The 15,657-nt window shown below is 46.3% G+C and overlaps 6 protein-coding genes across 6 annotated transcripts; 2 read left to right on the top strand and 4 right to left on the bottom strand.

Annotated features, from left to right (window-relative positions):
* Window positions 1–184: 184 nt before the first annotated feature.
* N7483_011866 (NAD-dependent malic enzyme) lies at window positions 185–2,277 on the bottom strand (the record flags this gene model as incomplete). The annotated part of the gene is made up of 7 exons (XM_057095293.1): window positions 185–878; window positions 935–1,201; window positions 1,260–1,393; window positions 1,455–1,583; window positions 1,636–1,839; window positions 1,931–2,152; window positions 2,209–2,277. 7 exons carry the CDS (start codon window positions 2,275–2,277, stop codon window positions 185–187), a joined length of 1,719 nt encoding a protein of 572 aa, XP_056941264.1.
* Window positions 2,278–3,948: 1,671 nt separating this feature from the next.
* Window positions 3,949–6,898, bottom strand: N7483_011867 (putative ubiquitin-protein ligase (Asi3); the record flags this gene model as incomplete). Its single annotated transcript, XM_057095294.1, has 2 exons — window positions 3,949–6,387; window positions 6,500–6,898. The coding sequence occupies 2 exons, from the start codon at window positions 6,896–6,898 to the stop codon at window positions 3,949–3,951; spliced, it is 2,838 nt and encodes a 945-aa protein (XP_056941265.1).
* Window positions 6,899–7,993: 1,095 nt separating this feature from the next.
* N7483_011868 (elongin C) lies at window positions 7,994–8,496 on the bottom strand (the record flags this gene model as incomplete). The annotated part of the gene is made up of 4 exons (XM_057095295.1): window positions 7,994–7,999; window positions 8,076–8,208; window positions 8,274–8,322; window positions 8,379–8,496. The coding sequence occupies 4 exons, from the start codon at window positions 8,494–8,496 to the stop codon at window positions 7,994–7,996; spliced, it is 306 nt and encodes a 101-aa protein (XP_056941266.1).
* Window positions 8,497–8,953: 457 nt separating this feature from the next.
* N7483_011869 (SDR family NAD(P)-dependent oxidoreductase) lies at window positions 8,954–9,818 on the top strand (the record flags this gene model as incomplete). Its single annotated transcript, XM_057095296.1, has 3 exons — window positions 8,954–9,160; window positions 9,219–9,612; window positions 9,661–9,818. 3 exons carry the CDS (start codon window positions 8,954–8,956, stop codon window positions 9,816–9,818), a joined length of 759 nt encoding a protein of 252 aa, XP_056941267.1.
* A 555-nt stretch (window positions 9,819–10,373) lies between these two features.
* On the bottom strand, window positions 10,374–12,838 carry N7483_011870 (E1 ubiquitin-activating protein ubaB; the record flags this gene model as incomplete). The annotated part of the gene is made up of 10 exons (XM_057095297.1): window positions 10,374–10,632; window positions 10,695–11,041; window positions 11,108–11,220; window positions 11,273–11,451; window positions 11,505–11,781; window positions 11,836–11,910; window positions 11,964–12,054; window positions 12,162–12,398; window positions 12,526–12,696; window positions 12,779–12,838. The coding sequence occupies 10 exons, from the start codon at window positions 12,836–12,838 to the stop codon at window positions 10,374–10,376; spliced, it is 1,809 nt and encodes a 602-aa protein (XP_056941268.1).
* Window positions 12,839–13,918: 1,080 nt separating this feature from the next.
* On the top strand, window positions 13,919–15,366 carry N7483_011871 (queuosine 5'-phosphate N-glycosylase/hydrolase; the record flags this gene model as incomplete). The annotated part of the gene is made up of 5 exons (XM_057095298.1): window positions 13,919–14,387; window positions 14,467–14,495; window positions 14,554–14,622; window positions 14,679–14,910; window positions 14,972–15,366. 5 exons carry the CDS (start codon window positions 13,919–13,921, stop codon window positions 15,364–15,366), a joined length of 1,194 nt encoding a protein of 397 aa, XP_056941269.1.
* Window positions 15,367–15,657: the final 291 nt, after the last annotated feature.

Below are 15,657 nucleotides of genomic sequence, written 5' to 3' on the forward strand. Positions count from 1 at the left end.
TGGCGATCACTCCATTATGTAAACGGTGCCATCTGGATTTGATCGTCTACTTCAATGTGATAACCGGAATTTTACAAACCTGAATGTAAAGGAACCCAAGTTTCAATTTTACTTGCTCGAAAACTTGTTTGCAGACTACATACTACAGTAGATCTCTTATAGGAAAAACAGTGCATGATCTACCTCACTTTACCAAAGGTCGGTAAACAGGCTCCCACATTTGAGCGCGAATCCATTCTCTCAAATTCGCATCATCTGAAGGAATATCTTCTTCTTGCGCAAGCTCTTCGGCTACGGAGCATTTTATCACAGCCGCAGCGATATCAACGCTTATCTCTCGGACATCTGCCACATCAGGTAAAAGAGGCAGACGTGGATCCTTCAACGCTGGGGACCGTGCCTTCAGTGCTTCGACCGCTGAGACTAACATCTTCTTGGAAACAAGTCGACTTCGAGACAGAACCGCACCAAGACCAATTCCTGGGAAACAGGTGGAATTGTTGCATTCGGCAATCTCATAGCTCACGCCATCAAATTCGACTGGTGGGAAGGGACTGCCCGTTGCAACAAGCGCTTTACCATTTGTCCAATTGTAGATATCCTTGGGCTGGGCTTCGTGCAGGCGAGTTGGATTGCTCAAGGGGAATACGATGGGCCGATGCACGTGTCTGGCCATTTCTCGGATGATCTCCTCGGAGAAGGCTTTTGGCTTGGTAGACGTGCCAATCAGTACATGGGGTTTGATATTATGAATGACAGAGTAGAGATCTTGATGCTGTTCTTCGGGCCATTCCGTGTCTTCTCTTGCGAATGGCGTCTGTGCTGGTGTCAAGCTATCAGCCATGGACTTGACCAAAAGTCCTGGCTTATCGATGCACCTGAGGTATTCAGTTAGGGTTTTAGGAATTATAAGATGTGAGAGCTTGGTGCTTACCATATCTGTTTTGAGGCATCCTCTTTGGACTTTCGTGTCTCTGTCGCAATGGTATCTGCAATTTGATCTGCGATTCCTGTCCCAGCTGTGCCTGAGCCAAAAATAACGATACGGACATCCTCTAGCCTGACTTCACTGACGTGCAAAGCGGCTAACATAGCGGCCAGTGTCACACATCCAGTGCCTTGGATATCGTCATTGAAACATGGTATCTGGGACCGGTATTTGTCAAGGATTCGCTTAGCATTGTTAAGTCCAAAGTCCTCACTAAGTCCAGGCTGTTAGCTCACAGTCATAATAAAGGTTTCTGCAGCAGTCGGCTCACAAATGAATGTAGGCTTTAGGGAATCTTTGTCGAGCAATCTGGATGAAACTATCCACAAACTCGTCGTATTCCTTTCCTCTCACCCGGTTTTGGCGAAGCCCGAGATATAAGTCGTCGGTGAGCAGCTGCTCATTCTGTGAGAAGAGTTAGCCATATTTCTTGAAAATGATTTATACAGCTTCCAGGGGTTTTCACATCGGTTCCGCAATCAAGGACCACAGGTAATTGCCGTGCCGGATGTATCCCAGCACAAAGAGTGGTAAGGACGAGCTTAGCTATGGAAATTAGAATTGCACCAACACCCTGGTCTCCAATTCCCAGAATCTAATTTCATTATTAATACTGGCTCATTCAAGTGGTACTTTGACAGACTCACTTCCTCGCCATCACTGACGACGATGTAATCCACGTCTTCCTCATTCCCGAAACTTGACAGACACCCCTCAATAGAATCTTGGTCGCGGATATTCAGAAAGCATCCCTCGGGCTTGCGAAATAGGCGTGAATAGTTCTCAATGGCGTCACCTTCGGTTGGAGTGTAGATGATACTGAACATTTCTCTGATATGCGTTTCCAGTAACTGGCCGTAAATTAGCGTGTCACCCCAGAATTCTCTAAGAATATAGAGATGTATAATAGCAGTGAGGTAAATCACAGCGTGATAAACATACCTTGTAGTATAAAACTTCATTCTGGGCCTTCATACTTGCCATGAAAGTATTCTTCGCCAAGTCATCGGTACGACTACTGTATTGTTCGTATGCACGCTGAACTTGCTCATCAAGAGACTGAATATTTGGTGGTAGCAAGCCATGTAATCTGAATCTCGCTCGCTCATCCTCTGGGAAAGCTGAACCTTTGTTGAACTGAGAGTGTTGGAGCACTGTTTGCCCCTGTATAGCATGTCAGATTTGATAGCAAGCTGGGGATGGAGAGTAGATCAACGTACCTCATAAGGACATTTTAAGGGTTGATTAATCGAGCGAGGCAGGTTTTTGAATCCACTAGTTGTACTCATGATGGCGGTTCGATGCACGATAACTCGAATTCCCCTGCTTGAGATGAGAATGGGGGTGGTCCAATGTCTTGAATGTGATGTAAAGCGGGGAATCTCCCACGTGGAGGGCCTGTGCCAGGTTACTGATAACGATTCCTCTTAGAGTATGGTGTTAGCTTGCTAGTAAGACTAGTATTACCTACTAGGTACTAGAGTGACAATTTGGATTCAAGCATTTTATTGTTTTGTTGTTAATCAGTGATGTCATTGATGTCATCCCTATTAGGAGATTAATCCCATCAAATCGGCGATTTCTTTGTCTATGATAAAGAAGCTTACATCAGATGATTTATCCTCACTAGACTTGTATGTAAATCAAAATTCGGTCTGAATCCAACTTTGGTTTTTGAATTTGAATTCATGGATTATCATTTCAGACATTTGAAACGCCGAGTCTCCGTCAGTAGCGAATGGCTGAGCCATTGATCCTGAGTGCATGTTTTCAACTGATACTATAGCAACTAATCACACAACGCACATACTAGTACACCCTCACCATTGCTTCAAGATGTTCAGGATATTCTTGTACAGCAACAAGAATCCCCGAGATACAGCCCCACGTTTCTTTTCTTCCACGGGTTTTGTCCCAGGTTTCTTCCTCAGATGCCACTCTGGTTTCACAAAGTATGACTCAATCATAATTAAGAGGAACGCAGAGTGCCTCTTATCCTGAAGCCTCTCCCTCAAATGCTGTGTTTGCTGAGCCCGTTTTTCCTGTGTGGGACTCTTGCCTCGATGCATTCTACAACACCAACACTCCACCGTACAATGACCAAGACCGTGTGGTCTATGCGATGTCCAGTGTCGTTTTTGACAACATCCGCAATCGCGACTACAGCAACCTCCATTGGCAGCACAGTAGTCTACCAATTCCTTGCGCAGGTACCATGTACGATTCTTTCTGAGCGAATCGTACATTTTCTTCAAGGGTCTTTTGAAGAGGTCCATTTCACAGAGATGAAGTTTCTGCATTAGCTCATCGCACTTCTTGCTGAGGTCCTTTAAAAAGGCTTCCAACTCATCAAGGTGTTTTATATCCTCATCACTATGAAGGGCTTTTTGAAACTCGCGGTACTGTATCTTCAATCGCTCTTCTCGTTGGACGGTCATTCGGAGATCATTTTCAGTGATGAGAAGGTTGATAAATATTGAGTCATCCCATATGTATCGAGTACTAAAAATAGCTGTGCCACAATGGTTTTGGAATCGGCAGTCATTTCCAACTTTACCGCTAAAGTTGTCATAAATTGTGAAATGCTTCGGTCCACGGCGAGGTAATACCACTCGGTTAGGCATGTTGTCTATAGAGGCATATAACAAGACCAGGTAGATTTAGATCAACTTCACTCGGACTCTTGAGGGAAAAGAACAATCATGATTCGTATTGGGCGGGGTCGTCGTTAAACTTGAAGTCCGAGTCATCATGACATCCATGGATATACTCAAACTGGAAGGGATTTTGACAGTATCCAAGGCTACCGAGCTTTCTTATCAGTATCAGTAACTTAAAAATACAAACAACGTAGATTTCATATTGTACACGCTATGGAATGGGAGTATCTTCTAAGGATGAAAGACCAGACTTCTTTAACAAACTTGCGAGAACAACACATGACAAACCCCAAGAAGATCTCATGGAACCCACAGCCTCATAAAACCGCCAACCTCCTGTCGACAAGTAACACAGCTGCCGAAGTTATTCATGGCAAGACTGACTCGGCAATCCTCACAAATGCAAAGACAGCGACAGGGCCAAGTAATAATGGATCGATGCTCCGTCTGGCAGACCACGCAAGGAGGTCCATTAGGGCCCAGGGGTGTGGACCCTGATTCCCAGCCATGCGTGTCGGAGGTAGGGGCTGTTTCAGAGCGTCGAGAAATGATCAATTGCTCAAGCATCTCGGCCTCCTCCTCACCATTCATTCTGTATTTCCCAGCAGCCGAGTTGTTGGCTGCAGGCTGGTGCAGACGGGATGATAGCAGAACACGGGATCTCTCCCGCTCGACCTGCTTACGATATTGGCTTCGAGTCATTATGCGATCTCCTTGGCCGGGTGTTAGGTGGGCAGCAAGAATGCGGGCTTCCTCTTTGCTTTCACGATCACGGGGGTCAAGAAGACGAGCTAGAGTGCTCATATCTATGAATGAGTCTTGGGACGGTGATGTCTCACGGGAAAAAGCCGGATTGGGGTTTAATTGAGTGGGCGTCCGCCGACCATCTGATGGATAATCTTCCCAGTCAGAGTCCGAAACATTGGTTGATATCGAAACCACACTCGTGATATCTTCATTATCAATCGGAGGGTTATAGTCAGGCGTATAGTCCTGGTTGCCCCAAGAACCCCCAACCCTCCACCACGCATAAAGCTTGTCGTCTAATCGGGTCTCGTCGGGTGCCTCCGATTGTACTCTCTCAGTGCGTTCTCGCTTCCTGATTTCGAGTTCGACGTCAAAATCAAAGTTTTCTGGAAGTTCAAGTTCCCCATCATCCGTGAGGATCCAGAAATCTAGAGAACCTGGAGGTGAAGGTTTGCTAATGGTGCGGTTTTGACGTGCTTGGACCAATTTTTTCAACCACTGTGGTCGAGCTCTGATCCCCAGACCGTCAAGGACTCGGCTAAAACCATATGCAAACCATTGAGAGATGAGCTTGAAGATGGCGCGACAAAAACTTATCCCATGCCAAAAGCGGACAGAAGACCGCACAGCCCCAATGCCTTCAAGATGAGCCTGAGATCGCATTGCTCGCGAGCCATTCTTGGGTTTTTCGATCTTCTTCTCCTTATTGTAGCCACTTTCCCACGTCGAGCGGTTGTCTGGCAAATCAAAGCTAGCGAACCCGCGGGCATCGAAAGTGGCTCCTCCCTCAGCCTGGTTTGGCCAGTCTCCATAGAAGGAACTGTGTTGCCGAGAAGCCTCAATCTCAGTCAAGCGGTCATGCTCGAGCCATGTCATTTGTCTCGCGATTACCGCCTTACCCTCGTTGAGGAAAACGGCCTCACTCGCAGCGGTCAATGCGACGTATCCAATTCGAAGAAGAGTAGTGTAGAAATCTTCATGTCGATTAAAGCGAACACTATGAATCTGGTTCGATATCTGCATGTTCTCGTGTGCCAGGGCGAATCTTTCTCTAAGTGAGGGTGCGTTGCCATTTTCTGCTGGTAACGAGAACGCAGTAATAGTCACAGCCAGTCCGTAGATGACAACACATACAACAATACCGATGAAAACCAGCAAATGAGGTATGAACCCGACAACGCAGACGGTTGGGAATCTTGAAAGACCGGAATCGATACTGGTAGGAGGGCCAATCTGTAATCCTTGACACATGACCGCTAAGAAGCACACCCCCCAGAGAGTGGTGTTCAGAAGCCGGTACCGACTTTGCTTGCCAAATACATCCAAAACATGAGATGTCAGACTGTTGCAACATGATACCAAGATGAGAAGTAAGAGCTCCGGTGTAACATTCATTCGATCGAGAATTTGAGTCCGGGTCAACGATATCGAGTTCTCTCCAGTGAAAAATGGTTGGAGAGGACTTTTCTTAGGAAGGCCGAAAATACCGAGTCCAAGGGTCTGGCTGATCATGGATTCGGCCTCCGCAAAAGCGAGCGAGTGCTCAAATATCGACATGCCTGTCTCTGCGCCCACAGGACGCCCTTGCAGTGCGCAGACTAGCGTTTCAAAGAAGTGACTTGCACATAGTACGATGAATACTGGCCACAGCAAGGCAAAAGATCCGTGCGGAATAGATAGAGAGCTGGTTTCGCGGTCCATCTTCAGAGCGCTGCAGGCTTGCTCGTCAGAACCAGGTAAGAGACTCGACGCGAGCGAATGAATAAACCCTCCACCACTTGCGTAATCGTATGCTGATGGTTTTATTGGCGTTCCGTAGCGAATCCTTGTGTAATCGGGAGACGTTTGACATCGAAGTGCGCGTAGAGTAGACAATATTTGCATGGACAAGAGGACGATGGGAATTATACGGAGAGCAAGACGCCTCTCCCAGCCCAGCTGGAGGTGGCGTCTCGTGGATGCGTAAATGGTTATTCGATTCAAGATTATGGCCTGTATGGCTTCTTAGTGGGGCCCACTTTGTTGTTGTATACGGAGTACAAGAGTAGTACTTACCTCTATAAGGCATACAAATGACCAAACACTGGTAACGTATGCAAAAAACCCCCCCAACTTTGCGTATTGTCTCCATGAACTCCATGGTGTACCAGCCATTTCCTTCAGCTGTTGCTTGGGCCATGTCGGCAGCGATCTCAGCAGCTTGTGACGTCGCACTCATAGCCTCATGTGCAAGACTTGAATCCCCGGCCAAAGGCGCTGTTGGCCACAGATTTAGACTCACGTTCTCAATCCCAGCAAGGCGAGCAATATGTCGAGGGACTGTATTAAATGCGAAGGTTTCGGCGTGGTGTAGGGCACGGAGGGGGAGGGAAAGTAATTCGCGGGTGGATGAGGGAAGAAGTGAGGTGGTTTCAGAGGCCTTCAATACAGTTTCATTTATGCTCTGAGCCACAGCGGCAGGAGAAGTGCTCGGCACTGATGGCGCGCCAAAGACACCGAACATGATTGACTGCTTTTGAGAGATCCCCTATCAGTAGTCACTATCAACGATCCTCCAAGTTGGAAACGCTATGGGGAAACCCCCACGCCGCACTGGGTGTCAACAGACTAGGTGAATGTGTCAAATCACAATTATGAACAATGGGCAGTGTCAAAGGTAAACGGTACATTGAGCATAGCTGCTGTCAAACACATTCCCACAAAGAGGGGAAAGCGTTGGGATCGACGCATCTATGGAAGTCCGCCCGGGCACATGCTCCGGCTGAGTCAGCGATGCGGAGGCCCGGGGTACCTTAGGTACCTATGGATGGATAGGTATGGAGATGGTCAAGTGTATGATACTCCAGGCCTCTGGAAGTTGAGATAACATGGTTTTATGAATTATGAAGGTGATTTAAGAGCGGTATATCATGACTATTGAGGCAATTCTGTGAGAGCGCTCCACGTGACATGTTCTACAAACATGATACATAGTAGTATTTCTAGGCCGGTCTAATAGTAGTAACATCAGATGAATAATTTAAGATAAATGTAGACTACTAATATCTTTTAGGAGTGCGAATGAAGATTGTGAGGTTGCAAGCACCAGCTTAGCTAAATTTGGAGGTTTTTTTACTAATTCAGGCCAAAAAGGGCAATCTTGGACTGGCTTTAAGTAAAGCTACTATACCAGCTTCAAGTTGTCGCCTGAGAAGCCTATCATGTATCAGTGTAGGAGCACATTAATGCAAGCAACAAATGTCTTTTTGAGTGATTCAGAAGCTGCCATGTTCCCACAAATCCCAAAGCCCAGATCCACAGACTAATGACCGAAGGCACGAACTGCGGGCACAGTTGATATTGATCTGCCATTCATTTTAGACAATTCGTCCACGGATGTAGAAGGTTCGAATGTTTTGATGCTTGAATGGTCAAGGAAATACTGGTCCTTGAGGGATAACTTTTTTGTTTTGGAAAAGCAAGATGAATTCAGTCAGCCGGAAAAACAAACATAAGGGCCAGCCCTATTCAATCCCAAATAAGCCATAACTCCCCATATAATTATTGGAAGAAAAATCTGTACTCTCGTTGCCGCATAAGTTATTGAAAAATTTGGTCATCACACCTGTTATCACGCCAGTAGGATTAGCTCTTACACCTTGTTGTAGAAGCCTTTAAGGTCGAGGCCTGGAGGAACTCACATCCAAGTAGTCTGCTGCCATGAGGAGCTCCAAGCAGAGCTCGGCGGGAACGTCCATATCAGGTACATTGGTCATGTTTTTAGCTCGGCCGTGGTACATCAGGTATTTGCAAACCTGCTCAAGGACGACGCCCCTGGAAAGATGCATTAGCGAGGAACGAGACGTGAGGATGACTCTGGGGAAATAAAAGAAACTAACTCGATTTCTTCAAGGACACAGCGCCCACTGCGTGACTCGGCGAAGTTACCTAACAAAGTTATAGTTAACAGAGTTTCGCGGTCGCGCGACGCGGTATTCACATACTTGTGGGATCCAGCATACGCCGGATTGTGCCCGATACACAAGCTACCTCATATGGTAGAATGAACTCAAACCCATCGGAGGACACCAAACTAACAGGTGCAGAGTTGGCCGAATCCATCGTGGTATATAGAAACTTCCAAGGTTGGGTTGAAGATGAAATGAACAATTAGCCCGCGTGATCCCGTGAGCTTGTCTTATCGATAAACCGCGAACCATGGAACCTTGGAAGGTGCCTAGACCCTTATTAGACATTTTGACACCTGACGGGTAAGGCGCGATACTGTCAGAACTAGAACCAGAACTCCTACCTTTAACCTTCACTATTCTTCATCCTCTTGTTTATTTCAATGAGGGTATCTTTTTGAAACAAGATGCAGAAAGTTTTTCAAGTCAGCTCTCGAGCTTTGTGTAATCTGGGTACTCTCAAATCATTACCAAAATTGCCCACAGCTACCTCCATCAACTTGAACTCAAGAGAGACGATTCGATATGCATCTTCCGCTTCTGCAAACAACTTAATAGATACTACCAAACAAACTTTCCAGTCTGCAAATAGGCTATCGGGTCGGCGATGCATGATCACAGGTGGAACATCAGGTATTGGCTTTGCTATTGCTGAGAGGTTCCTGCAAGAAGGTGCATCATCAATCATCCTAGTTGGGAGGTCTCAGAAACGATTAGAAGCAGCGGCAACAAGTCTGCCATCACCAGAGAAGGTCCAGATTCTGGTCGGAGATGTTTCAGAAGCAGCATCATGGATTCGTGAATTGGAAAAAGAAATGGTAAGTATGAAACCCAGTACACGAGATCTCTTGGCAGCATGACCTAAATCACCTTCAGACAAATGTCGATATCCTAGTGAATTCGGCTGGAATCTCCATTTCAAACATTCTTCCACGATCCGAGCCAGAGGACATATCCAAAATCTTGCGTACAAATCTCGAAGGTGCCATACTTACGTCACGAGCGCTAATGCGTGCTGCAATCCGCAGCCGCGTGCGTAATCGCAATGCCACTGATGGGGAGACAAAGCCTGCTTCAAAATGCATTATTAATGTTTCCTCATTGCTTGCTCTGAAGGCGGGAACAGGTGCAGTGCCGTACGCTGCTTCAAAGGCTGGTGTTTTGGGTTTGACACGATCTTTGGCCGTCGAGGCTTCTGCATCATTAAAAGATGTCATTATCCGGTCTAATGCAATTGTCCCGGGGTATATTGAGACCCCTATGGTCTCAGGTATGTGACAACCCATTCTGGAAAATGATCAACAGTTGACTTGGCTAGATTTTACTCCCGGCGAGGTGGAAAGGTTGAAGAATCAGATCCCACTTCATCGATTTGGGACTCCGGATGAAGTAGCAGATGCAGCAGTGTTTCTTGCATCAAATGAATATGCCAATAATTGCGTGCTCAACTTGGATGGTGGGCTAAGTGCAGTCTGATAGAGTCCAATTCGGTGGAAGATTTGCGGAGATTTCAAATATGACACCCACAACAATACTCATTCAGAGTGTGTGCGACATGGCCGTTACGAGTGGTCAGCGACCTGCTTCAACTTGAAGGTCCATTCACATTTAAATTACAGTCAAGTGATCTCTATCCTAACGATCATAGTCGAAAGAGTTTGAACTACCAAATACTGAATTGGGCGGCGGTCGTACTTGGCAGCTATATTACAAAATCCAACCTCGGGAGAGTCCTCCGAGTCCCATATGCATATCTCATGGACCATTGAAAAGGCCACCATTAGCTGTACAGTCTTTAATTTCCTTCTTCAGATATTCGTTTCCGAAAAATTACCATTGTAAAATCATGAACTCGTGAGATATTTCTCAGTCGGACGTAACTTAGGATGCGATATGATACATAGTCAACGGATGGTAAGAAAAAGCAGCAGCCAAAAAAGAAATAAATAAATCTGGGGAACCTCTATTATCTTTTTTTTCCCATTGAAAAACACGAATTCAATCTTTCCACACAGGCAGAGCAGGTCCAATCTAGTCTTCGATCAAGATAGCACCTTCATCGTCTAATACGATGACACCATCATCATTGCCATTGGATGTTGGTTCTCCGGCAACCTTCTTAGCGACATGCCCATTTGCCAAGTCGTCGTCGCCTTCACGCTTGCGCTTTCCTGGGTTGGGGATGCCAGAGGCATCCTTTGATGAGGGTTGCGCAGGCTTGGGTTGTCTTCGAATCTCCAGACTCTTCTTCAGTGAGACGGGCGTTGATTCCTCAGAATCAGCGTTCGTTCTATATTGTGGGAATATCCTGTTAACAAATTGTGCAAGCATCATTTCAGTTTTGAGCCTTACCTTTCAATGATATGGAGTTCCAAATTGACACGAGGGTCTTGATCCTGGTCATCTTCGTCAACAATAGTGATCGAAGAGTCATTGTTGATGCCCAATTCTGAGAGTTTCTTCGAAAGATGGTCATCAAAGTCAAGGTCATAGATGACGCCGGAATCTTTCAGGATTGACAGCTCCTCACCATATCCTAACTGTGTTCGAAGCACACCTTCAACGATATCGTTGAGGGTGGCGGTCTTAGGGTCAACAAAGATATGGCCTATTTCGGTAGAGCATACACCACAATCTGATCTCGGGGGATTCAGAGAATCAGAGTTAATAGCGCGGGCTCCAGATCGCTCAAGGAATACCTATTTGGGGCTTATCGTCAGGATAGAAATTCCGGGGTTATTTGGTGAAATTTTTTAGGCTCTTACCATCTTTGCGTTGGTAAGCTCACCCTGAAGAACTTTGAATGCTTGGAGGACACACAGGCCTGCGGTCATGGCGTTTGTAGTCGCAATGGCAGGAATAATATTGCCGGCCATCTCTGCAACGTCTGTTAGTATTCTGGGGTATGGCATCAGTATGGATTGACTCACGTTTAGTATCGAACTTGGATTTGGGCTCGATATCAAATACGGCACTCCGCAGAATACCTGTCGCGGTTACGAAAACCAAGGTGTCTTCGTCATCTTTGTCAAATTCCAGAATCGGTTTAGGACCATTTTCTGGTTTATTCTTCTGGAGCTCCTGGAGGCGTTCACTTAAGCGGTTGAGACTGTCTTAAGTTAGCAAAAGTCACAGTACTTAATGGCCAACGACTAAGCCCACCTGTCATTGAACATAAGGAAAGCTTCAGGGAGTGTCCACTCCTTCTGGTCAATCTTTTCCACGATCTTGGGATCTAAGGATGCAGACTCCTCTGAGAGTTTATCCCAATCAAGTACCTGAGGCTTCTTTTCTTTGCACGTCTCTGTTGAGAGAAGATGTTCAATGTCTGTTTTGAACACCTTGACAAAAACTTTGTTTGTGTACTCTTCAGAGCCCATAGAGTCACGGATTTCCTTGATCTCCATGGTCTCTCGTTCCACATCGCTCATTTCCTTCTCTATATACAAACAAATCAGTAAATATTGTAGTGAGATAGGGGCTTGGATTCAACCGACCATTGTCTGCCGTTTTTGAGCGATCCAAATCATTGTTGTTGTCTTCTCCTTCTTCTCCTCCGGAGAGTAAACTGCAAATATGTAAGAAACCGAATGAGGAAAAAAACATGTGGCGATAACATACGGTAATAGATAACTCTTAGCCCATACGATACAATGAATTGGCTGGGTTGGCCGACTGTGGATGGTGCAAATGGGATAGGAAGTCGGGGTCTCTTTGGGATTGCAGTCATAGCATTCCGTTTTGCCCTGTTTCAATCAGCGACTTTCTTTTAAAGAGCTTGAAATCAATCGCGCCACGTTCTCTAGAGTTGCTACACACCTTCTCGATGACCTGGACTTGACCGTTGAAGCCCATAGTACCACTTTCAATCAACGGAACACCTGCAGCAAGGCACATTCGATTGACATGCCGTCTTGCCGCGAGGTTGTCCAGAGCGTTGAATACAAGGGTAAATGACTGGAACCAATCCACATTGAACTGCTTTTCCATTATGTTCGCATGGTAGGCTTCCAGCTTTGCCTTGGGCTGGAACTTTTGCGCAACTTCCTTGGCAACCTAATTAAAGCCAGCCAAATCAGAACAGTCTCTCAAGTAAATGCGCAAACCGCGCGATACGCGCGCAACGGTGCTATCGCGAGGGTCGCAAGGAAGGGGAGGGGAGGAAACCGGAGGATAGACGCACCAGGGCCTTGGATTTCTTGATGTGTTCATGACGGAAGAGGAATTGGCGATTAAGGTTACTGAGGTCGATCGTATCGAGGTCGAGGACGTGAATTTCGCCGAAGCCCGTGAGGACGAGGTTTTTGAGGAGTTCGCAGCCGATGCCGCCGGCGCCGACCAGTAAGACACGCGACTAGTAGAGAAAAAGAAAATATCAGTAACCAGGCATAATCAAGCGTTCTAAGCTCGGCTCTACCCCCTTTAGAAGCACTTACCGCTTTGATGGTTTGGGTGAGCTCGACCCCGAGCGAGCGCTTGACCGAGCTTGCGGGCATGACGGGCGCAGCGTCAAGTAGAGAGAGCGTATGGAATCACGGACGGTCCCAGTGTAAATGGGGCGTTTCCATTTCACGGTAAAGAAAGGCCGGGGCAGTGGGTGGGAAAAGAGGGTGTATAAGACCCGGAAGCAAAGGCCGAGAGAGGATGAGATGAGGTCGACTTTCGATGACGGCAGAGCTTCAGGTGTTGGACCCGCGGGCAACCTTGTCACGAATATACAGAAGATATGGACTCTTCCGGGCTTCTTAGCTTATTTATTAATTCATGGCAGATAAGGGTCTTCTCTTTTCTTCAGTCCAGGCTTTTGCTCTTTGTCATGATCTAGAACTATTTGGTGTTTCCCTGTCTGATTGCCTCTGCATTCCATGCGCCCTGTTTGCGGCTACATACAGGACCTTGCATCCCCGACTTAGTTGCCTAGGAGTGGAGAATTCTGGTCAATTGGGTAGATGGATCTGATGACTTGTTCTTTATCCAGTCTGAATCCTAATCAAACACGATCCCTGAGCTTTTCCTTAGTGGTTGAATAGTTTGGCAGTGTTTGGAGGCCTAATGTGTAAGAAGGTCGGAGGGCCTACTAAGGGGATATCAACCTTGGGACTTCAAAGTACAAAAAACCCCAGTACCAAGGGGGAAAAGGATCATTTTAAGTAAGGCCGGACTTGACTATCTTCAACTTCAACTTCAAATATTATTGTTCCCATTATCTACACATCAAAGAACACTAAGATTATCTCTCTCAGCCTCAGGCTGATTTACCCCTGCTTACATAACAGTGGTCTCTAACTATCCAAAAAATTGATGGATTTTCCCCGTGGCGAAAGAAAGAACCCTTCCCATCATTAATGATTGCATAGCAAGTGATTTGAGGACCTAGGTATCACTAAGCTGAATTGCATCATTCCATAATTTGGCCTCCACATCTTGTCTTTGTGGAAGAATTAGCTCCAAGCAATCCGACCATTGTGTATCTGCTCCTGTCACATCTCAGGAGATATAGGCGATACTACCACCAACACACCAGGAAGACACATTTATATTCATTCACATATACAATCTGTCTCAAAATTTACACAATGCCTTCTTTGGAACCAATTACTCCAAGAAATCAATTCGTCGATGCAGGGTCCGACGACGAAGCGGATCCAGAGCTGGTGGAGCTGCTTCGCCAGCATTACGGACTAAGCGGAAAGCCGGGGAAGGATGCTCCACCAGAGACGAAGGTGTTGGAGAGTGCTCAATACATCTTTGACAATGCCATTGATGTGGCTCTGAACCCAACCCAGGTCAAAGAAGCTGCAGAGTTCATTTGGCGTCTGATGCAGAAGAAGGCATACTCTACCCAAACATGGTCAGAGCATGAGCTGCACCCAAAGACCAAAAATGAGAGCACTGTGGACTTCATATTTACTATGGATCTGCTGAATTTTAGTTTCTGGTCTGAGGAGACAGACGAGTCCAAGCGTTTTTCTATTGAATATCGCGATAAGAAGTGGACCGGATATTGGAGTCTGGTTGCTGCTCTTCAAAGAGCTCTTGATGAAGGTACAACAGAACTTGCATAGATGGAGCTCATCTTTTTTCCTTGCTTTGTTGTCAAACAGGACTAATGATTGGTTTTCAGATATCCCGATAACAACCCCAGACTTCTGGGTGAATGAGTCAGAATGTACAGAAGAGCTACTTAGACATGTATTCCGATCTGCCACAGACGAGGAGATCCCCCCTGTTCAAAGAACGGGTGCAATGCCTGCGCGAGGCGGGTGCCGTTCTGTGTGATGTGAGTTTTTCTTTTAATGTTCTGGACCTCATGCAAGGACTAAGAGAGTCTTCTAGGAATTCGGTGGTAGCTTTGCAAACTGCATTGATAGTGCCAACTACTCCGCTGCGGGTCTTGTCAACTTGCTTACTGAGAGCTTTGACTGTTTCCGTGACGAGACAGTCTTCCATGGCAAGCGAGTGCGGCTGTATAAGCGCGCCCAGATTCTGGTAGCAGATATTTGGGCCTGCTTTAATGGCGAAGACTTTGGAGAGTTTCATGATATTGATAAGATCACTATGTTCGCAGGTGAGATTCCAACATTTGAATGTTTGCAACCTTTCACCCAGCCTCTAACACGCTCATATAGACTACCGAATCCCACAAATGCTACACCAGCTGGGATGTGTGCGCTACTCCCCTCCATTAGAAAGCCATATTCATCGCCTGAAGCCCTTGACGCCAGGCTCGAACTGGGAAATCGAGCTGCGCGGCACTAGCATCTGGGCCGTGGAGCTTATCAGGCGTGAAATTGAGAAGCGCCACCCAGAGGTCAAGACTGCTGGTAGATGTGAAAAGATCACCACTGAGGGGAACGAGAACCCTGAAGAGCCTGAGTCAAGTGAGACTCAAGACAAACCCCAGAAAACGTACGGGATCAATGCGATCCTTATCGATTTCTTCCTATATGACACGATGAAGAACCTGGAGGCAGAACATAACGAGAGTATCCCTCACCACAGGACTCGCAGTATTTGGTACTGATGTCCCTTTCCGCATTCCATTGGTAACATTGGAAGCTCAGCATATATTGGCGCTTGGCACGGCAGCCTTGGAAAAGAGCTTGATCTGATATAGCTCTGGCCTGGTCTTTTCAAAAAGATTCAAAAGCATCCTGGACATTTGGATAGATTCAATCTGGTTTAAAGGCAGTTGCAATTTACTCATAGATCATTATTTAATAGCGGCGCAAGATACAGAATGCATAATTGTAATTAATCTCAAAGGTTGAAAAGGGTATCAAATTCGTTCCTATCGCTGTTACTCCATCCATAG

The sequence above is a fragment of the Penicillium malachiteum genome (assembly GCF_028827825.1).
Source record: "Penicillium malachiteum strain IBT 17515 chromosome Unknown utg000005l:1.0-9002435.0:326005.0-9005861.0, whole genome shotgun sequence".
NCBI classification, from domain to species: Eukaryota; Fungi; Ascomycota; class Eurotiomycetes; order Eurotiales; family Aspergillaceae; genus Penicillium; species Penicillium malachiteum.